Genomic DNA, 20,949 nt, shown 5'->3' on the forward strand with positions numbered 1-20,949 from the left:
TTGATTACATAGGCAGTCAACTCATCCTTTAGCCCTGCCTCCCTCCCTAGGTGCTGGGGGCTGGGGCCAAAAGTCCCAATTCTCAAATCCAGCTGTGGTCTTTTTAATGACCAGCCCCCATCTTAAAGCTTCCTATGGCTGCCAGCCACCAGTGAGCTCAATAGCATCCATCAAGCACTTGTCACTGAGAGAGTCCAAGGACTTAGTTGATGGGAAGAAGACCAAGTATATAGTTCACAGTGTCACATTTCTTCTCCAAGAACGTTTGGCTTTAACAAATGCCTTGGCTACTCTTGATCTTTTGTACATTTACCCAAGCTTAGTTCACCTTGTTCATTCTACAGGGAAATGAACAGAACTGCTGGGCTGTGAGTGGTTTAGATTAAAATGGGGACAGATGCTACACAATGTCCCACAGGGAAATTTTCTGTTTAGGTGTTACTGAGTTTTTGGTCAAATAATTTTTATGACTTTCTTTAGAGGAACTTATTGTTTTAGATTTACTTGAAGCTATTTGATAGTTTTAGATGTAAATGGTATTTTTTTAAATACATCATTTTTAAGGTGTTTATTTTGGGTTATATGTTGGTATATTTTTGGTTTGAATTTTCTATTTTGACCTTGTATCTGTCAGCTTAGCTCTCCTATTACAACAGTTTAAGCTTCTTTTGGATTTTATCTTTATGTAATCATACCCCGTGAATTTGCCAGTCCTTATGCCTTTCCTTTGTTTAGCTTCACTGTATAAAGTTATTTGTGAATAGTGGGAATTTTGGTCATGTTAAAAATCTCAAAGAGAAAGCATTTTGTTGTTGTTTAATAAAGGGTTTTTGTTTTTAAATAGATGGCTGGGTTTGGGGGCATGGATCAAGTGGTAGAGTGCTTGGCAAGTGCAAGGCCCTGGTTTCAAACCCCAGTACCACCAGACCCCCCACACCCCCCCCCCAAATGGCTGTGATCAGAATTGTTACACTTCTTTTATTTTAAATCAGGAGTTGGATATTGAATTTTATCAACTGTTTTGTCTGTTGAGACAATGTGCTTATTAAAACAATTTGTTGAACTTTCTCAAAAGAAGAAATTCAAATGGCCAGAAAACACATGAAAAAATGCTCACCATCTCTAGCAATAAAGGAAATGCAAATTAAAACCACACTAAGATTCCACCTCACCCCTGTTAGAATAGTCATCATCAGCAACACCACCAACAACAGGTGTTGGCGAGGATGCGGGGAAAAAGGAACCCTCTTACACTGTTGGTGGGAATGTAAACTAGTACAACCACTCTGGGAAAAAATTTGGAGGCTACTTAAAAAGCTGGACATCGATCTACCATTTGATCCAGCAATACCACTCTTGGGGATATACCCAAAAGACTGTTACTCCAGAGGCACCTGCACATCCATGTTTATTGCAGCACTATTCACAATAGCTAAGTTATGGAAACAGCCAAGATGCCGCACCACTGACGAATGGATTAAGAAAATGTGGTATCTATACACAATGGAATTTTATGCAGCCATGAAGAAGAACGAAATGTTATCATTCGCTGGTAAATGGATGGAATTGGAGAACATCATTCTGAGTGAGGTTAGCCTGGCCCAAAAGACCAAAAATCGTATGTTCTCCCTCATATGTGGACATTAGATCAAGGGCAAACACAACAAGGGGATTGGACTATGAGCACATGATAAAAGCGAGAGCACACAAGGGAGGGGTGAGGATAGGTAAGACACCTAAAAAACTAGCTAGCATTTGTTGCCCTTAACGCAGAGAAACTAAAGCAGATACCTTAAAGCAACTGAGGCCAATAGGAAAAGGGGAACAGGTACTAGAGAAAAGGTTAGATCAAAAAGAATTAACCTAGAAGGTAACACCCACGCACAGGAAATCAATGTGAGTCAATGCCCTGTATAGCTATCCTTACCTCAACCAGCAAAAACCCTTGTTCCTTCCTATTATTGCTTATACTCTCTCTACAACAAAATTAGAGATAAGGGCAAAATAGTTTCTGCTGGGTATTGGGGGGGGGGAGAGGGAGGGGGCGGAGTGGGTGGTAAGGGAGGGTGTTGGGGCAGCGGGGAGAAGTGAACCAAGCCTTGTATGCACATATGAATAATAAAAGAAAAATGAAAAAAAAAATTTGTTGAGACTGGGAGACTGGGTCTTGCTGTGTAGCCTAGGGTGACCTTGAACTTGTGATTCTTCTGCCTCTGTCTCCTGAGTGCTGGGATCGCAGGTGTATGTACTATGCTCGGCTTTCGTTCCTTTTATATATTATGCAGCATTTTGTTTAGGGTTTCTTATGTGTCTGTGAGTGACGTGACTATATGGTCTTCTGCCAGTGCTGTCATCAGGTCTGAGTACCAGCATTCTCGCGGAGCCTTATGGGGCATGTGCAGGTTGCTTGCTGTTTTTTCTTCTCTGGAAGAGGTTGAGTAACACTGCTGTCATTTCCTCCTCAAATGTTTTATAGAATCACTGGCAAAATCGCCTGGCCCATAGTTGTAGGAAAATTACTAATTCAGTTTTAGGGTTTTTGGTCTCCTTTTTTTTCGTTTTCGTAGTTTGTATTTTTCTGGAAATTTGTCCCTTTTATCTGTGTTTTCAGTAATTTAGTATACCATTTTTGGGTGTTATCTGAAGAATGCCTTTTGATTCCTGATTGTGGTTTTGTTCTCACTGCTGTCGTCTGAACGTTTGTGTCCCTGTAAAATCCACATGTTGAAATTCTAACTCCATGGGTGATGGTGTCAGGAAACAGGACCTTTGGGAGGCGATTAGGTCATGAGGGTGGACCCTTCAGGATTTGGATCAGTGTCCTTTATAGAAGACTCCAGAGAGCTAGGCAGCCCCTCCCACCAGGCGAGGCCAGAGTGAGAAGAAGGGAGCTCTCTCCTCATAGCCACAAGCATATCTGTCCAAGCCTTGACCTTGGGCCATTCACCCTCCAGAACTGTGAGACGAATTTCTGTTGATAATTTATAACCACTTTATGATATTTTGTGATAGCAGGCCGAATGGACTGTGACACTGTCTTCATCAGTTCCACCAAAAGTTTATTGGTTTTGTTAGTTTCATAAAAATTAACTTCTGAGCTTTTCATATGGAATGTGATTGTTTTCTGTGTTATTAACTTCTTTTGATTATTTCCTTTTTCCTATTTACTTTGGATAATTTCTTCTTTCTGTTACTTCTTCCTGATATGAACACTTATCTTAATTTCAGCACTTCTGTTTTTCTAAAATATGTATTTAAAGCTATATATTTTCCTCTAAATATGACTTCAGGTACATTCCCCAAGCTGTATCTTTATTAACATTCAATTAAAATTTACTCTTATTAAGATTTCTTCCGTGGAAATATCTAGATGGAAATTAATTACTGAATTGGGAATTCTCATTACCTTTTTTATATTGATTGCTTGCAAAATTGAATTATGGTAAGAGAACGTAGTCCATGTGATCTTTTGATATTTGAGATTGGTTTTATAGATTAATTTAAAAAATGCTTCAAAGTCAGATATGGTGGTACAGGCCTGTAATTCTAGCACTTGGGAGGCAGAGGCAGGATGGCATGTTCCAGGCCAGCCTAGGCTACATAATGAGACCCTGTCTCAAACGAACAAATATTTAAAAAAATTTTTAAGTTATAAAATGCTTCTGTGTGTACTTGAAATTCAGAATAGGCATGTCTTCTCCCTGTTGTGTGTACTGCTCTGTATCTGCCCTTTTGGTCAAATGAACTGTGTTGTTCAGATCTAGGATCTGCTTGTTCCGTGAAACGGGTATTGTGAAACTTGCCACACAGTGATGGACTTGTCTTTTGTTCATTTTAGGCTCCTCACAGTTAGAATTGTTCTGTCTTCCCACTGAATTGAAGCTTTCACTTTCAACTGTTAGGATTTTCAAGTCTTTTATCTTTGGTAATCCTTTACCTTCAAATTTCTTTTATCTGATATTAGTATAACTTTGCTAGATTCTTTTGCTTAATATTTGCAGCATATATCTTTTTCCATCTTTGCATTTTACCACTCTGTCCCTGTTGTGAGCATGGACGTCACTGCGCCTTTTATTCTTGTTTTGCGTGGTTTTCCCATGATGTATTAGAGGCTAAGACTTTTCAGTAGTTTTGCCCAACATTTGAATAATACAAGGTTCTCAGAACACATTTTCCTCTACTACTCCTGACACAGATTGTACACTGCTATTGTTGCTGTGTGGTCCTGTTTTAGACTTGAGAAGATATCACTTGTCTTACAGTCATCATCATTCACTATCCTGTACTCACTGCTCATGTCGCCCTTCATTGTCTATAGCGCTGAACTTACACGAGATCGATTTTTTTTCCTGTTTGAAGAATACCTTTTTAAAATAATAAAGGTCTGTGACTCCCTTTTTTTTTTTTTTTTTTTTAATTTTTTTTTGAGATAGTCTCACTTTGCAGCCTGGAAGACTTTTTTTTTTTTTTTTCCCTTTTGGTAGTGGTTTGAGGTTTGAAACCAGGGCCTCACGCTTTTTAGGCAGGTACTCTACCACTTGAGCCACGTTCCCAGTCCTTTTGCTTTCGTTATTTTTAAGAGGGGGTCTTGCTTTGTGCTTAGGCTGGCATGGACCTCAGTCCTCCCATTCGTTTCCCTAAGTAACTGGGATGACAGGCATGCGCCACACACATCATGGATTGAGGTGGGGTCCTGCTAACTTTTTGCCTGGGCTAGCCTAGATCCTCAACCCTTTGGATCTCTGCCTCCCAGGCAGCCAGGGTAACTCACAGGATTTAGCACCATGCCCGTCACCAGTAACACCTTTAACGTAGCCTTTAGTATCCCAGTAAATCTTAGGATTTTTTAAATGATAGAAATGATTTTAATTTTTGGAAACTTTCTTCAGTCTGTAGCTTGATGACTTTCTTTGTGTTAGAGAAATTTTTGGCTTTTGTTATTTTGTTTGTACCCATTTCCTGTCTTTTGGACTCCACTTAACACATGTTAGACACATTTTCTTTATCTTCTATGCCTTGTACCCTTTTCTTATGTTGCATCTGTTTTCCATGTTTCATTCTGGATATTTGTGTGTGTGTATGTATGTGTGTCTTCTAGCTTAGCAGTTCTTTTCAGCTTGTTTTCTTTTTTTTTTTTTTTTTTCATTTCCTTATTTTTGCTTTAATCCTTGCTCTTAAATTATTGCCTTTCTTTATCCATTCATAACTTTGTGGGTAAATAAGTTTAGAACACTAGGTTTGCTGGGTGCCAGTGACTCACACCTGTAATCCTAGCTACTTGAGAGGCTGAGATCAGGAGGATCAAGGTTTGAGGCCAGCCTGGGCAAATAGTTCTTGAGACCCCATCTCCAAAATAACTGGACTGGATGTGTGACTCAAACAGTAGAGCACCTGCTTTGCAGGCACGAAGCTGTGAGTTCAAAATCCAGTCTCACAAAAAAAAAAAAAAAGGCCCCAAACCAGTAGGTTTTGTAGCAGTGTTACACTTCCTATTTTAACTCTAATGTGGGTTTTAAAATTGCCTTTTGAAGAGCAGTGGAAAATAGTTCAACCCACAGTGGTCAGCTGCCTCCTCAGCTTGTGCCAAACGCTGGCTTGGCCAGTTCCCCACCTGCCTAGGGCAACTTCAAGAGTAACAGTCCAAGAAGAAGTGCTAGTTGGTCTGTCGATCTTGTCCTGTGTTGAAATTATCCCCATCCATCCAGATGTCATCATCTCTTCAGTTTTTTTCTAATCTGTAATTAAAACTACCTTTTGAATTCTTAATATTGATTTTTTATTTTTTAGTTCTAAAATGTCTAAATGGTTCATTTTTAGTTCCAAGTTGTCCTTGAAGTTGTGTTTGTCTGTAATTCTGGAGTAGAGCAGCTTGTGTGTGGCACTCCAACAGCTGGAGCCCCTGTGTGTGTGTGTGTATGCATCTTTTTCTACTATTGTGGGGTTTTTGTTTTTTTTTCCAGTTGCAGCTTAAAAAAATGCACATGCACACACAAAACACTTTTTAGAGTAATTTTCAGTTTTCAGCAAAAGGGAGTGGAAATGACAGATTCTTACTCCTCCCCATTGTGTTCCCCTTTGTTTTCACTGGCTCTTTTTCATGTCCTGTCTTCTTGTGCCTGCATATTTTTGCTTGTGTGCCAGAAATTGTATTTGCACAATTATTTGAGAAATAATTTGAGAACTTGGATAATATCCTTTTCCTGAATTTTAGGTTTGCCTCTGCCAAGAGAGCTGGGAAACACTAGCAAGCTGGAGTCATGCTAACCCACTTTGGTGATTGCTCTCTTCAGAGTAAAGCTGCAGGTTCCAGTGGGGCCTCGTGACTTTGTTTAATCTTAAAAGGGGCAGCCTTTTGGGTACTCACCTGTAGAGAGGTCCATCATGGTTACTGTCCTGGTAGCCCACCCTTCAGCATCATCATACCCCTGCCTTAGAAAAAGCAGCTCACGACTTTGTTCTCCCTACCTTTTTAGCTCTTCCTTTAAGCAGATATTTCTGATATTTTCTCCAACTTTTTTAGTTGGCCCAACTACCGATGCCAGGATTACTCAAAGTGAAAATCTCACCCCTTCATTTTATGTCTGAGATCCACACAGAGCCTTGCCTATCTGAAGAGTAAAGTATCTCACTGTTATAATTTGCATTTGTTTGATTTATAGTAAGACTAATTATATTTTCATATGTAGGACTTATGTATAATACAGAAATATATGCAATATAATGTGTAATACAAAAATATATGCAATGTAATGTGTGTATATATGTATATATTTATATATATACACACATACATATACATGTAAATTTGTCAACTAAGTTGGTCCACTTCTTTTGTAGGTAGTGTTCTTGTTTTCCATATTGAACTCTAGCACTTTAGCTGGGCATGCTTGCCTGCAAAACCAGCACTTGGGGGCCTGAGGCAGGAGGATCATGAGTTCAAGGCCAGCCTGGGCTACACATATTGATTGCTATCACTTTATGTATTCTTAGTGTTGAAAGGCTGTGTTTTGCTGCACTTTTTTTTTTTTTTAATGTCTTGGGTTTAACCTTTATTAGTACATTATCATATGATGGCTGCTTGATTTAATATCTTGGTTAGAAAGTGCACTGTGGTCATGATAAATATTTTATGCTTGTTATATTTAGATCTTTAATTCTTTTTATAGGATCTCTGAGTGCGTGTATTCATCACATGACATGCTGAATTTCCTGGCCAACTAGATAGGGTGTAAGGACAGGAGCTCTGTTTCCCCTGCTGGCAGCAACAGGCCCCTTGTACTCCTGCTGCTTCTGCTCTTTCCCACACAGCCCTGCCTTTGGGAAGGTGCGGCTGAGAGCTGCAAGGGCTGATCCTCCTGCTGTGGGACTGAAGGAAATGGTTACAGGGAAACAAGAGGGTGTGACATGTCACTAGTACTGATGTTGAGGTCAGTCCTATGTGCAAGCCTCAATTTTTGTAATTATTTCTGTAAAAGTGAGAGCTGTCCAATCTAAAGTTCAAGTGACATATCAAAGTCTAAAGAAAAAAGGAAAAAATGCCCCAAATTGTGCACTGCAGAAGTGACAAATCTGGGTGTTTTGGTGACTGTCCTTTTGATCTCTCTCTTTGTTGCATATGTGGTATTTGGGGACTCTGGCAGGTGTCTCTGCAGATAGGTGGTGCGGATTGCACTTGGCATGTTGTGGTGTAGAAGAGCTCAGCCATGTGGCTTCAGAGCCAAGGCAACTGGGCTCGGGTCCAGCCCCGTCACCTGCCTCAGTTTTCTCATCTGTACAGTGCGACTCCAGCAGCACCGCCCTGTTGGGTTGTTGAGGACGTAGTGGGTTAACACTTATGCAGCCCTTCAACTGGCAGTTTCTGCTGTGCACTTATGGTAGCTGTGTGACCTTCCAGTGTGCTGCTGTTAAAAACACTGTGCCTGAACATCCTGTGTGCCTGTTTTCTAAAGGTGTGGAGTAATACTTGCTCAGTACTCTTAGTTTGGCCAACACACCAGGGAGCTGAGCAACTTCCTGCTTTTTCTTCCAAAGGTAGACTGTGGTTACTTTGCTGATGACAAGTCTTAAGTGTCAGGGCTGGAATCGGGGTCTGTGTCCTGCTTGAAGTGCATTGTCCCTGGGAGACTTTCCATCCCCTGTTCTGTGTGGACAAGTCTCCAAGCCTCACCCTCTGGAAGAGGTACAAATGGCCAGTAAATACATGAAGTGTTCAACCCCCCTGGTTATAAAAGATATGCAAATCACAACAACACTTAAGATTTCATCTCACTCCCGTTAAAGTGGCCACAGTCAAGGGCAATAATAACAAAAATGCAGGTGAGGATGCAGTGAGACAGGAACCCTTGTACGTGCTGGTGGGAATGCAAATTAGTACAACCACTTCAAAAAGCAGTATGGAGATTCCTCAAAAAGCAAAAGATAGAATTGCCATATGATCCACTGACACTGCACCTGGGCATCTCCCCAGAAGAACATAAGACAGGATACAATACAGACACCTGTACACCGACATTCATCACAGCACTATCTATTCACAATAGCCAAGCTGTGGAAACAACCCAGGTGCCCTACAAATTATGAATGCATCAAGAAAATGTGGTACATAAACACAGGAGTTTTACTCAGCCAGAATGAACATGGTTGGAAAGTAAATGGATACAATTGGAGGACATCGTGTTAAGTGAAGTTAGCCAGGCTCAGGAACACAAAAGATGCATGTTTTCTCTCATACGTGGAGGATAGATGCAAAAGATAAACATACACACAAAACCGATTGTGATCATCTACAGACTCAGGTGTAGAACATGTTTGTCATAGTAGAACTACTCTATGGAGCTCAGGGAAGGAGGAAAGGAAAAGAGAATGACAGAATGCCAGTAATATCATAAAACATAACATCTGTGAAGGTAGAGGATATAAGGGTGTGTACTGAAAGCTGTTGTAAAAGGGGGGTGGGAGGTAAAGGAGTAAGGGAGAGCAACGGAAGGGATTGAATGGACCAAAATAAAGTATACCCACAGAGGGGATACATGGAGAAGCCCCTCTGAACATCAACTTAAATATTAATAATGAAAACCAGGACTGTAAATAGGTACAGTGTGTGGGGGGAACTGGTGGGAGGAGGAGAGAAGATTAAGGTGATGGTATATATGGCAAATGGACTTCCTATACTTATATGAAACAGAATTAAGAAACTTCTTGCAATTGCTTTAAGTGGGGCGGGGAGGGGACTGAGGAGGAGAGATGATGAGGCAATGTAAATAATGTACAATATAAGTCTAATCAGAATTGTCACTATGAATTCCCCCTGTATAATGAATATACTCTAATAAAAACTTACTAAAAAAAAAGCTCCACCTTCAGTTTCCATCATAGGAACTTGTTCCCAGACCTGGTTTCGGGGGGGTTGTGTTTGGAGGGTGTAACCCTAAGCTGCCCTGTCCCTCCTCCGCAGGTGCAGCAGTACCGAGTTGCCATGACCGCCAAGGACTGCTCCATCATGATTGCGCTTTCCCCATGTCTGCAGGATGCAAGGTGAGGCTCGCCGCGGGACACCTGCCCTTTCCCAGCTTTGTGGACCAGGGCAAGCACATTTACCACCTTTTGAAGCCCTGCCCAACAGGACCACTGCTTCCTTGGCCTACATGATAGTATGTGTGGTGCTGGGGACTGAACCAGCACCAGCTACACTCGTGGGGCTTATTAACTCTTGTTCTCTAAAAGCTTATGATTCAGGACTAGAGGTGATGCTCAAGCCAGAGACTGCCTGAAAGCCTTGTGTTCAAACCCCAGTCCCAAAAAAAAAAGAAAAAAGAAAAGCTTATAGTTCAGCCAAAGACATTTTTGGAGAATAACCCAAAAAATATTGTTCTACTTAATGGAAAATTTTATTGTAATTTTTTTGTTTTTGTGGTACTGGGGTCTGAAATCTAGGTGTTAATGTTTGCTAGGTCGGCGCTCTAACACTTGAGCCACTCTGCCAGCCTGAAAATTTTATTAGAAAATACCATAAGGTGTAGAAGGAGCGTGGGTGATGTGGCAAATTCAGGGGAAGTCCAGTCCTGTTCAGGCTCCAAGCTCTGAGGTGGCACAGGTTCCAATGGATGCTATTCTAGTTTTTGAGCAGGTCGGCAGGATGGGCCGACTTTCATAATTGTCGCCAGCAGGTAAAACCTCCCAAACAACACACTGATTGTTCTGCCTCCCTGGAAGAAGCAGCATGTGTGTAGCCTCCTCCCAGAATGTGAGGGCTGGGGTTCCTTTCCACACCCGAGACCGACCACCCAGCAGAAATTAGCACTTGCTGGGAGGGTAGGGGAGGGTGTGTCCAGAAGGCCCACACAATGTGTGGATATCTCAGACTGGTGCTGGAGGCAAAGGAATTGCTACCCAACATCTAGTCCTTCCTCCACAGAGGCAAAGGGAGATGGGCTCAGGTTTATTCTAAAGAAGTAGGGAAAGTCCATCAGTGGCTCAGAAGTAACAGAGACACAGAGCAGTGTAGTCAGACACAGTGGATGGGCCCAACCTGGCCACATCTCCCTTTTTTCCTTTGTTAATTTGGTAAGGAGAGGAGGGAAAAAAAGGTACCCAGTGTGGTCAACATCTCCCCGCCCCCCACCCGCCCCATGTGACTGAGTAGGACTGCCAGGAACTTATAGCTATGCATTCTCAGAGGCCCTGGTGCTATGTGGAAATGCACCTTGAAGCATGATTTTGATTTTAACGACAGTCAATGTACAAAATAAGGAAATGGTTGAATTATGATGCAGCCATTTGATTATTAAATTTAGTTTTGTATTCCCTTTTTGAGTCATAACATTTCAGTCTCAGTTCTTCATCAGGCTCAGGAATTAATTTCAGGATGCAGTAAGAAATGCACTGATAAACATGAATTATATTTACAGTAGGAGGTAGAAAACAGTGAAGGACAAAGGGGAGATGGGAATGGAGATGCTTTTGTTTATCCAAGTGTTTCATCCATACCCACTAAAGCTTATTTTAATCATGAAATGTTTTTAAAATGTGCATATATAAGCTTTGTGAACCTTCCCCCAAATCCATTTGAGAGAAGTTAAACTCTTAAAAGTCTAGTATTACAGAATTCTAAAGATCAAGGGGCCAGGTGTAGTGGCTCTTGCCTATAATCCCAGCTACCCATGAGGAAGAGGTAGGATCGTGGTGTGAGGCTGGCTCTGAGTGAGACCATGAGACCCTGTCTGACAAAGAACGCCTGGGGGTGGGGGATGGTGGTGAAGGGGAAGAAAGTGCCAGGGGTTTGGCTCAAGTACATGAATGCCTGCCTGGCGAGTATGAGGCCTGGATTCAAACCCCAGTACTGCCAGGAGAAGGAAAATAATTCTATGAGAAGTTGAAGAAGGACAGGAAACCTGGAAAAATCTGAAGAGGAGTGGGACCTGCTCTGGGAAGCCGATTCACCTGCTGAGGTCAGGTCTCGAGGCCAGAGCAGGGACCACACGTCAAGGGGCTGAGTGCCGGGGGGCCTAGACTTGCAGAGTGGAAGGGGCAGCAGGAAGAGGGTGTAGCAGAACAGTGGAGGTGCCTCACATGCCACACTGTGTACCTGGAGAAGAGGCTTCAGAGGGTAGGGCGGCCAAGTGAAGGGCCCTGTGTGTTTCCCAGGGCTTCCGCTTGGGTGCATGCACAGGTGCCAGAGCAGCTTCCTGGGGAAGGCACATGGTGCCTGTACCTGGTTCAGGGTGTGGCACTTGGAAAACCCAGAGAGATGAAGGTTTTTCGTCCCAAGTCATCTGTGCACCCATGAGATGCACAGTAAACCCGACACTGTTTAGCTCCATAAACTTTAATTTACATCTCACAGATAGGTTGACTGTATTTAAACAGTATCACTTAAGACAAGGCCTCTCCAGTGCTGCTGTTTCCTCCCTGTCATATGGAGGAGGTCCCAAGTGCACCTTCACATTGCTGAACTACCATGAGAGCTGCCCATGGCCTCTGTCCCTAACCTTGCTGCCCCTTGTGATTTCCTGCTCCAAACCCAGCTTGGCTGCAGTCTTGCTTGTCTACAGTCTTGCTTGTCTACCCATCCCCCTGGCCGCCTTCCCTTCTGGTCAGTGTCCTGGGGAACAGCTGTCCAGGCAAGGGCAGCAGCTCTCCTGTGGTCAGATCATCCCCACCGAGTATCCAGAGCTGCCAGGGGGATACATGGCAGGAGGGACACCTATGTCCCTGGGAGCTCCTGCCCAATCTTGGCCTGAGGGGCAGACATGCATGTTAGTGTGACTGGCTAGTGCATGCTGGCTGTAGCCCTTGGCTCTTGTGGAGTTTGTAGCTAACAAGGGTCAGATTCCTCCCTAGGAATTGTTTAGACGATCCTTCCTGCCTTTCTGTGTGTTGTCTTGGGTGCTGCTTGTGACATGAAAAATTGATGTCTTTTAAACTACACGGCCGTGGCCTAGGCCTAGCTGCGCTGAGCCTGGGCTCCCACAGTTCTCAGTAACATGGGCCCCTTCTGGCTTCTGGAATGAGACTCGAGTTCTTAATTTGTTCCTCACATAGTCCAGACTGGCCTTGAGCTCATGGTCTTGCCTTGGCCTCCTTAGTGCTGGGATTATAAGCACATACCACCGTGTCCAACTCCCTGAACACCTCTTTGGAGCTAAATGGACTTTGTAGTTGAATGCTGACTATGTGCTGAAGTCCTCTGAGCAAAGTGGGATACACAGTGATCTTGGTACCAGATTGAGTTATTCTCAAAGTAATTGTTCAGACTTTGTTAAAAGCACGACTATTCTGATGTTTATAAAAGCCACAAAAGTAAGCTCTGAGAAACAAAATACAGAGCACTGAAGATAGAATTTGGGAGTACAAAACACAAAACCAGATCTCTCTCCAAATGGGAAAAGCATAAAGGAACCCACGTTTCTTACCAGACATTGGAAAGGCACAAAGAGAAATCTGTTCTCAACATTCATCCTCTTGGCTGCTCAACAACCTGATCTTACTTTTTCTTAGGTTTTGTAATGCTTGGCTATGGCACAGTGACTTTTTCAGTATTAGTTTGTACCTCTGGGGTATTGGGAGTATCACTCACACATTCCACATAATGGCTTTTCCATCTTCCAGTTCTTTAACCCTCTCAGCATATTGTGCTAGCCCATGTCACGGCAGTTATTTACCTGGGAGAAGTGCTAGTGTGTACAGCTGACATAATAGAATGCACAAGCCGGACGCTGGTGGCTCACGCCTGTAATCCTAGCTACCATGGAGGGGACAGATCAGGACGATCATGGTTCGAAGCCAGCCTGGGCAAGAAAAAGACCCTATCTCAAAAACACCCAACACAAAAAGGGCTGGGGGATGGCTCAAGTGATAGAGCGCCTGCCTAGCAAGCCTGAGGCCTTGAGTTCAAACTCTAGTACTATGCTCCCCACCCGTCCCCCAAAAATGCACATAGACACACAGAATGGGTGCTGGGATGAGGTCATTTGGAGGGTCTGTGTATTCTGAAATTGCTCTTGTTACTTTCAGCTCTGACCAGAGGGCTATTGTCCCCTCATCACGGTCCCGGCTGGCCTTCTCCGTGTCTGTGCTGGACCTTGACCTCAAGCCCTATGAGAGTATTCCTCACCAGTACAAACTGGACGGCAAGATAGTCAGCTATTACTCAAAGACTGTGCATGCCAAAGACGATGCTATGATGTCAACTAGGTTCAAGGAGAGCGAAGACTGCACGTTAGTTCTCCATAAGGTCTAATGTCTGCTCCTGCAGCGTCTCCGAAACTTGAATGTGAAGGTTGAACGATAGAGCTATTTTCTATTTTGTTGGGTGACTTTTGGCTGTGAATGTTTTCATTTTTAACCCATTGAGGTGAGATTGCGTCTTGGAGATAAGGATTTGAAGAGCACTAGAAACATATTCCAGGATAAGGAGTGTAGGATGTGCATGCAAGTCCCAGGAAGCCGCCCGTGTTCTTAAAACAGAAGCATCCGTTAAGCCCTGGGAAGACATCCTGGGTAGTTCTTCCTTCCAACCAGGGCTCACGTCTAAATATCTTTTGTAAGACCCAAGGTTTGGATCTCCTACCACCAGACTGACGTAGAAAACTTGAATTGTCACACCATCTGATGGTTTGGACTTTTGAGAAAACATGGATACTACTGGAACTGTCCCAGATGTTACTGGTCACTTTTTCAATGCAAGCCACACATCAACACAGGCTTTAGGCAGTTCCCTGCTGCAGATATTGACCAGGAGGTAGTGTGGACATTGGTTCCGAGTGGTCTAGACTCAGGGTCCCTGTGTAGGTGCTGAAGCCACGGCTCTGTGAAGGGTCAACAGGGAGTGTGAGACTCAGGTCAGGATGGACACCACTCACACGAGCATTGACTTTCTGTTTTTGCTTTATGATTTTAACTCTAGGGGGAGATAAGGCGTTCTTTCCTACCTGAAATTGCTGCTGTAGAAGCTGGAAGCAGAGCTGTACTGCGCAGAGCTGCTGTGGCCAGCTGGGGCGGGTATGCAGACAGCCCAGAGTTTTCCTGGCACTCTGGTGTCCTGGGTGGTTGAGGGGCAAGGTTTCCCTTCCTCCCAGGCCGCATTCTTCCCTTGGGTTTGCCTTGAGGCATGTTGGGTGTGGGCCCAGGGCCTCTTGTTCCCATCACGGCTGCCGAAGGCTCCTAGCTGGCGCTGAGGGTTCTTGTGGGGTCACCAAAAGTGTGCCTGGCTGCTATGAAATCATTGGAAATCTTGGCTTCATTTTTTTATTCTATGGTAGGTTATAAAGACTGATTATTTATATTGCTGTTTTGAGGGACTAATGAAGGCTTATTGTAACATATATTGTTAGTGAAACCATGGAATTGTATGAAAATGCTACATGAAAAATAAGGAAAATATTTTGCTGATTGTAAACTTTTGTGGGAAATTTTGTGATAACTTGAGAATTACATTTGTTTGAATCAAGCCAACTGTTTAAAATTTATTGATAAATTCTGTCCTAATATTTATTTCTAACTATTCTATACTGAAGTGAAAAAGAAAAAAAAAACCTAATGCATTTTGACACTTTCTGATTGTGTGTTGTATATGCTGGGCAGGGGGGAGGGGAAGGTTTGGATATACCACCCAAGTCACATGCATGGAGCTCATGCTGTCATGGCTCTGAAGACGGAGGAAGAGGCTGTCAGTATTTTGACCCAAGGTGGTTTGTTGTTGTTGGGCTGGGGCGGCCTCACTTGGGATGGTTCTGTCTGACGTATGTGCACTCCTAAGGGAGCATCCCTCTGAGGGAGGTGCTCTGTAGTTGCAGCCCCTCTTGGAGAGTCACTGCTTAGCAACGGGTCTCATCCTAGATGGTCTTGGCCCTGGCCTGTCTGCTGTGGAATGGGCTCCAGGATGCCCAGTTGTGTGAAAACATTCATTGATCCTGACAGTGTTATAATGAGTGACTGAACAGTTCACAGAAGTCTCAGCTCTGCCTCTGAGAAGATGATACAGCAGTTAGACCCTGTGAGTGGCTCTTTTTTGAGGTGTTGGTAATCAGATCTTACATATACTAGGCAAGTGCTCTACCCTGTGTTTTTTTTTTTTTTGAGACGGACTCACTACGTAGCCCAGGCTACATAGTCCTTCTCCCTCAGCCTCTGGGTGCTAGAATTATAGGTGTATGCCACCACACCTGGCCTGTGGGTGAGTCTTTAGTGAAGGCCCCAAGTGAAGGGGACAGTGCTGTCTTCTGGCATTGTCTTAAGCTGACAGCCTTACTTTGGTTTTCCACAAAAAAAATTTTTTTCAAAAAGAAATCAGGACTTGCTGAGAGAAGCTGCTTTGTAGACTAGGAGGAGGTGGGTGTGGCTCCCCTGAGCTCCAAGGAATGTTTAAGAAATGAAACTCCATTGTAACTGCCTCCAAGAGTCCCTGGGTGGCAGAAGCCAGGAGGGGGCAGCTTTGGGCTAGACTGAGGGGCAGTCTTGGTGTGTAGTGGAGGTTGGGGGCCAGGCTCCTCCCCACCCGTCCAAGGACAGAAAAACTACACTTGGTACATTTTTTCAAATGTTATACTTACTTAAAACAAAAACATTATACATGTCACTTCTAGGTGACATTTTATACTAAAATAACTGTATTTATTTTTTAATGTCAGGAGAGTTCCTATCTAATGTGCCATAGCTGCATACATAGCATGTTTTAAGGGTGTGATTTCTGAGTGGAAAACAGCAGATGTTTGTACTCAACATATTCACACGTGTCTTAGCACAGCGTCTTATTCCTGCATGGTGGCCGTCTGGGAACTAGTTGTTCTCTGTGCAAAGCATTTTTATTAGGCATTCTAGAGCAGCTTCAATTCCCAGCACTCCCAGCAGGGTTCGGAAGCTCAGAGGAGCAGTTTCAATAACTCTGTTCTTGTCCAGCTCCAGGGCTAAGAAGAAAACACAAACCAGGTAACAAACCTCAAGGCCTCTGCAGCAGCAAGACCCTTCCTTCACCCAATTGGTCACACAGAATGGGAGGCGCTAGAGCCAAGAAGGAGAGCAGGAGTGGAGCCTGCACCTGCAGCCCTGGGCAGAGAATGGTCCTGCCTGCATGCAGCTGGAGGGAGAGAGGGGGTAACCCCCTTTCATTATGCTCTTTCAGTGGTTATTGACAAAGCATTTTAAAAAACAGATCTACGATGTACATTGAGATTTTCAAGTTTTGATTCTTGCCATGTAAAACCAAATGAAACGCACAGTGGTTCTGCTGGGTACATTGAGAGATCTCCTAGAAAGCACACTCACATCCCAGAGGCCTACCTCGCTGAGGGACTTTGGTGAGAAGATCCAGCTTTGGTGAAACCTTCCCTTCTTCATCTATGCGTATCCTCCAAACAATCACCAGTCCAAACCTGAAAGAGTTTAAGCATTCAGTGTTTTGAACTGTGGTTAAAAGATGAGCAAAGTTGGCGGTGTCTGCTGTGGCCAGAGGCTGCTCATGTGAAGGAGGTTTAGTCTTCACTCGGTGGCTCCCCGTTTAGCTTCCACTACGTATGATCCTTGTTCCACAGGCCTTTGGGGCCTGTGCTGTGCACACTCACCCTGGCCGGCTGGTGCTGCGGACTTCCATGCTCTGGGAACAAGGCCCCTCTGAGAGGTGCACAGTGTCTGGGTACTTCTCCTGCATGGAAAGAGAAATGGTTATAGGCCGATCTGTCTGGGATGAGCATGGGGCTGGGTGCAGGGGCCACTGTTCCAGGTGACTTTTGGGGCTAGATTCTAGGTGGTCTACATGCTGTTTGCTGGTGCACCCTCCCTTACCAGACCTACCATACCTACCCCATTTGAGGTCTTGCCACTGCTGTTTGGCCTTCAGATTTCCATGGCGTTGCCTATCCCAGTATTAGCATCTCAGATAACCACCATACAACTTTGTCCAGGTTTCACCAGTTTTTTTGACTCACCTTCCCCTCTGGACAGCCTGGAAGGTCACAGGGGCACTAGTCACACCACCCCAGCTGTGTCTGTGGCTCTGTACCATAGTGACACTATTTGAGAGCTCTGGCATTTGCCATCAATGCCTTTTGAATTGAGGCTCTGCAAGGACAGTGTCTATCAGCCTGCCACAGTGGACACTCGAGTCCTATCCATCCTCCTAGCTCAACTGAACACCCCTGATGCTGGCACCCAAACCGTGCAGTGGAGGCGCCCTGCTCTCTGTGTTCAGGGAGAGTGCATGCTTTGGTAAGAGCCTTGTGGTGAGATGTGTGCCATTCCCTGGTCACAGTGCTTGCTCTAACAGGGATAGGGTGGAATGTCACAAATTTCCATGTTTGCCACTCTAAGGTGGCAAGGTTCCCTCACATAACGTGACCATTCGGCTGTGTCTGTTTCTGTTATCCACAGCATGACCAGGTGTCTGGTTCACTATGACAATAGTGTCTTTACAGGCATCTGAACAGGAGATACACTCACACTTGATGTGAGTAGCAGTGGCCTCCAAATGAACTTTTTTTTTTTTTTTTGTCTGCTCTTGTGAGAATAGACTGCAGGGTGAGAGGTCATATGACAGTCTTGGGGGTGGCTTCCCAGGAAGATTTCAAGGCCCTAGGATCAGCCTTTGAAAGACTCTTCCTTCTGGGTGACTCTCAGACCTGGAGGTGATGCCCTGCCACAGCCAAAACCCCAAGGTGGCCTCCTTCAGCCTTAAGCAAGGTCAGCCACTCAGGCAGAACTGGGTCTGGGGGTACAGCCTTTTCGGGCTGCAGAGACAGGCTAGGTTGAGCCAGCTTAGCTCTGTCACACGAGGTTGTGTGGGGACAAAGACGTGCCACAATCTTTAACGGAACCAGCCCCCCTCAGTGTGCTGCTGCCAGTGTGGGAGACCGGGGCTACCAAGGTCTGCATGAAGCCACCGTCCAACCGAGAGCACATCCAGACACCAAATCTGGGGTGGGCCTGGTGTGCACTTACAGATAATTACTAATTTCAGCAAAACAAGTTTTTGCTGAAATGTATACCTAAGTGATTTAAGCTGAAAATGTTGGTTGATTTTTAAACTTCGGGCTCTTCCAAATTAATAACAACTGTCTGAGGAATGGAGAGGGGACTGTGTGAGCGTGGCAGTTTGGCTTCCAGGCTGTACTTGGCAGAGCATGTGGGGCTCCAGGCTGGGGCTTGGGTCACTTCCAAGATGGGGCCTGAGGCTCAGCCTCCCATGCCTCTTCCTCGTGAGCAAGAGGAGGGCTCAAATTAGATGTTTTCAATAAAATATACTCCTTTTAGTTTTACAGTAAAGACAGAAGAAATGCTGACATTAGGAAGAGATCAGTATATGTTTCTGGAGAACTGGGATTGTGTAAAGGTAATAATGTCCCACTTAACCAGCATCACTCCCTCATCTGGTACCTTGACTCCACACACAGTTGGGAATAGGAAGGAAGCAACTAATCGCTCATAGCAGAGCCTAGGTGGACACAATGGCAGCCTTGTTACCATCACTGGTGGTTCAAAGCATTGTGAGGGCCAGTCTAGCTGAAGGAAGTTCACAGGTGGCTCTGAGGGAGAAGATGGAAGAGCTGTGAGAAACGATCAAACTAAATACTAAGTGGGCTTGAGGTCACTGGTTCAAGTTCAGTTATCTCAGTGGCAAGTGCAAGTTTTAGGAATCTATATTTGACATTGATAAAAGATGATCAAATAGGCAAGAAGGAGTTAAGACTTCTGATAGGCAAAGTATATCTTAGACTATCTTCCATGAAAAATAGTTATACTCTAAAAGTTTTAATCAGAAAACTATAAACCTGGTCTGGAGCACACCGTAGCTATATTGCATTTTGCTGCCAATAAAGCAATGGCCCAGAGAAGGGAAGCATCCAGCTAGGCTCTCAAAGGCCAGTCTTGGCTTGGGGGGTCTTTCTAGTGCCTGGTGTGACTGCACTCCACTGAGGGCTCTGGTGTGGAGGAAACGGGAGCCTGTGTGTCCACAGCTGTCATCAGGAAGGCTGTGTTGTAGAGGGGCCTTGTTGGGGCCAGCAGGCACTGAGCTTCCTCTCTGGGCCCCAGGCTCCTCAGGAAAGGTCCTCTGGAGCCCCAGTGAGGAATGCGGAGGCTGGGGTTCAGATAGTGTTTATTCAGCTGCTGGCCATCTGTGGGAGTTTGCCTTCAAGGACTATCCTGGTGTTTTTGATAGAGAAATGGTGGTTATGGGAATGCTGGCAATTGGATATTCAGCTGTTTTATACCTGATTTCGCTGTGCTGGTGCAGTAGCTACGGGATGCATGTCCAAAGGGGAACCCCCAAATCCTGTGAACACCATGGATGTCTGTAGATACATTCATTCATTTTGACTTTACTGTTTTCCCAGACACTATGTCTGACTGATGCAATGATTAAAAAAAAAAAACCCCACAGAATTCATGTAACAACTCATTCCTTTAAAGTATGTAATTCAGTGGGTTTCAGTATGTTCACAAGGTGGTGCAACCTCACCACTTTCTATTTCCAGGGGGTTTTCATTACCCCATAAAGAAACCTGTATCCTTTAGCTGTTGCCCCAGCCAGGCCATAAGCAGCCATTACTAGGCTTTCTATCTAGAGAGTTCCCTATTCTAGACATTTGATGCAAGAGAAATCATACAGTATGTGGGTTTTTATGACTGGCTTCTTTTCAAGGCTTATCTATATTGCAGCAAGGAACAGAACACTATTCTTTTCATGTAACACTGCACTGTGTAGGTGCTCATTTCTACAATTGTTTATCTGTTCATCAACTTATGGACATGTGGGTTGTTTTTACCTTTTGGGAATAATAATGCCATGAACATTTGTGTACAAGGTAGGGTTTTTGTTTTTGGCAATACTGGGATTTGAACTCAGGGCTTCATGCTTGCTAGGCAGGCACTCTACCATTTTAGCAACACCCCCTCCAGCCCCTCCCCACCTTTGTTTTTGCTGCTTTGGTTATCTTTCATGTCCTGCATTTTTGCCCAGGGCCAGCCTCAGACTGTATAGGCCTCAGACCATGATCCTCCTACTATGCCTTCTACATAGTTGGGATGATAGGTTTGCCAGTTTGTTCACTGAGATGGGATCTCACTAAATTTTGCCTGAGGCTTGAAGAGAACCACAGTTCTTCTGATCACCTTCCCAGTACCTGGGATTATAGGTACGATCCACCATGCCCTGTCTGTGTACAAGTTTTTGTGTGAACATATGATTCCATTTCTCTTGGTTGTATATGTAGGAGTGGAATTGCCAAGTCATATGATAACCATTTGAAGAACTGCCAAACTGTTTCCCACAGTGGTAGCATTATTTTTATAATTCCACTAGCAGCTCATGAAGTTTTGATTTCTCCACATATTTACTAACCATTACTCCCCACACTCTTAAAAAAATTATAGGCATCCTAGTTGGGGTGAGGTGATACCTCATTGTGGCTTTGATTTTCATTTCCCTCATCTGCTTAGTGCCCATTTATATACCTTTGA

General features: G+C 44.2%; 2 protein-coding genes across 8 annotated transcripts in view; one reads left to right on the forward strand and one right to left on the reverse strand.

Moving 5' to 3' along the window:
- Positions 1-20,949, forward strand: part of Ippk (inositol-pentakisphosphate 2-kinase) — a 63,740-nt gene that overhangs the window by 34,421 nt on the left and 8,370 nt on the right. For 2 of the 5 annotated variants that reach the window (XM_020158526.2, XM_074052351.1), the window contains exons 12-13: positions 9,455-9,534; positions 13,513-15,047. In XM_020158526.2, the coding sequence (XP_020014115.1) occupies positions 9,455-9,534; positions 13,513-13,738 (306 nt within the window). In that variant the 3' untranslated portion in view covers positions 13,739-15,047. Of the gene's footprint in view, positions 1-9,454; positions 9,535-13,512; positions 15,048-16,395; positions 19,975-20,949 lie in introns of those variants that run through there. The other 3 variants (XR_012440507.1, XR_012440506.1, XM_074052350.1) reach the window with 3 other exon arrangements.
- Cenpp (centromere protein P) overlaps positions 16,024-20,949 on the reverse strand; it is a 227,631-nt gene continuing 222,705 nt past the window's right edge. For all 3 annotated transcript variants that reach the window (XM_074052356.1, XM_074052354.1, XM_074052355.1), the window contains 3 exons: positions 17,058-17,137; positions 16,777-16,868; positions 16,024-16,403 (listed from right to left, as the gene is read on the reverse strand). In XM_074052356.1, coding sequence (XP_073908457.1) covers positions 16,276-16,403; positions 16,777-16,868; positions 17,058-17,137 — 300 coding nt within the window. In that variant the 3' untranslated portion in view covers positions 16,024-16,275. The remainder of the gene's footprint in view (positions 16,404-16,776; positions 16,869-17,057; positions 17,138-20,949) is intronic.

Source organism: Castor canadensis, chromosome 13 (genome assembly GCF_047511655.1).
Source record: "Castor canadensis chromosome 13, mCasCan1.hap1v2, whole genome shotgun sequence".
Classification (NCBI taxonomy): domain Eukaryota; kingdom Metazoa; phylum Chordata; class Mammalia; order Rodentia; family Castoridae; genus Castor; species Castor canadensis.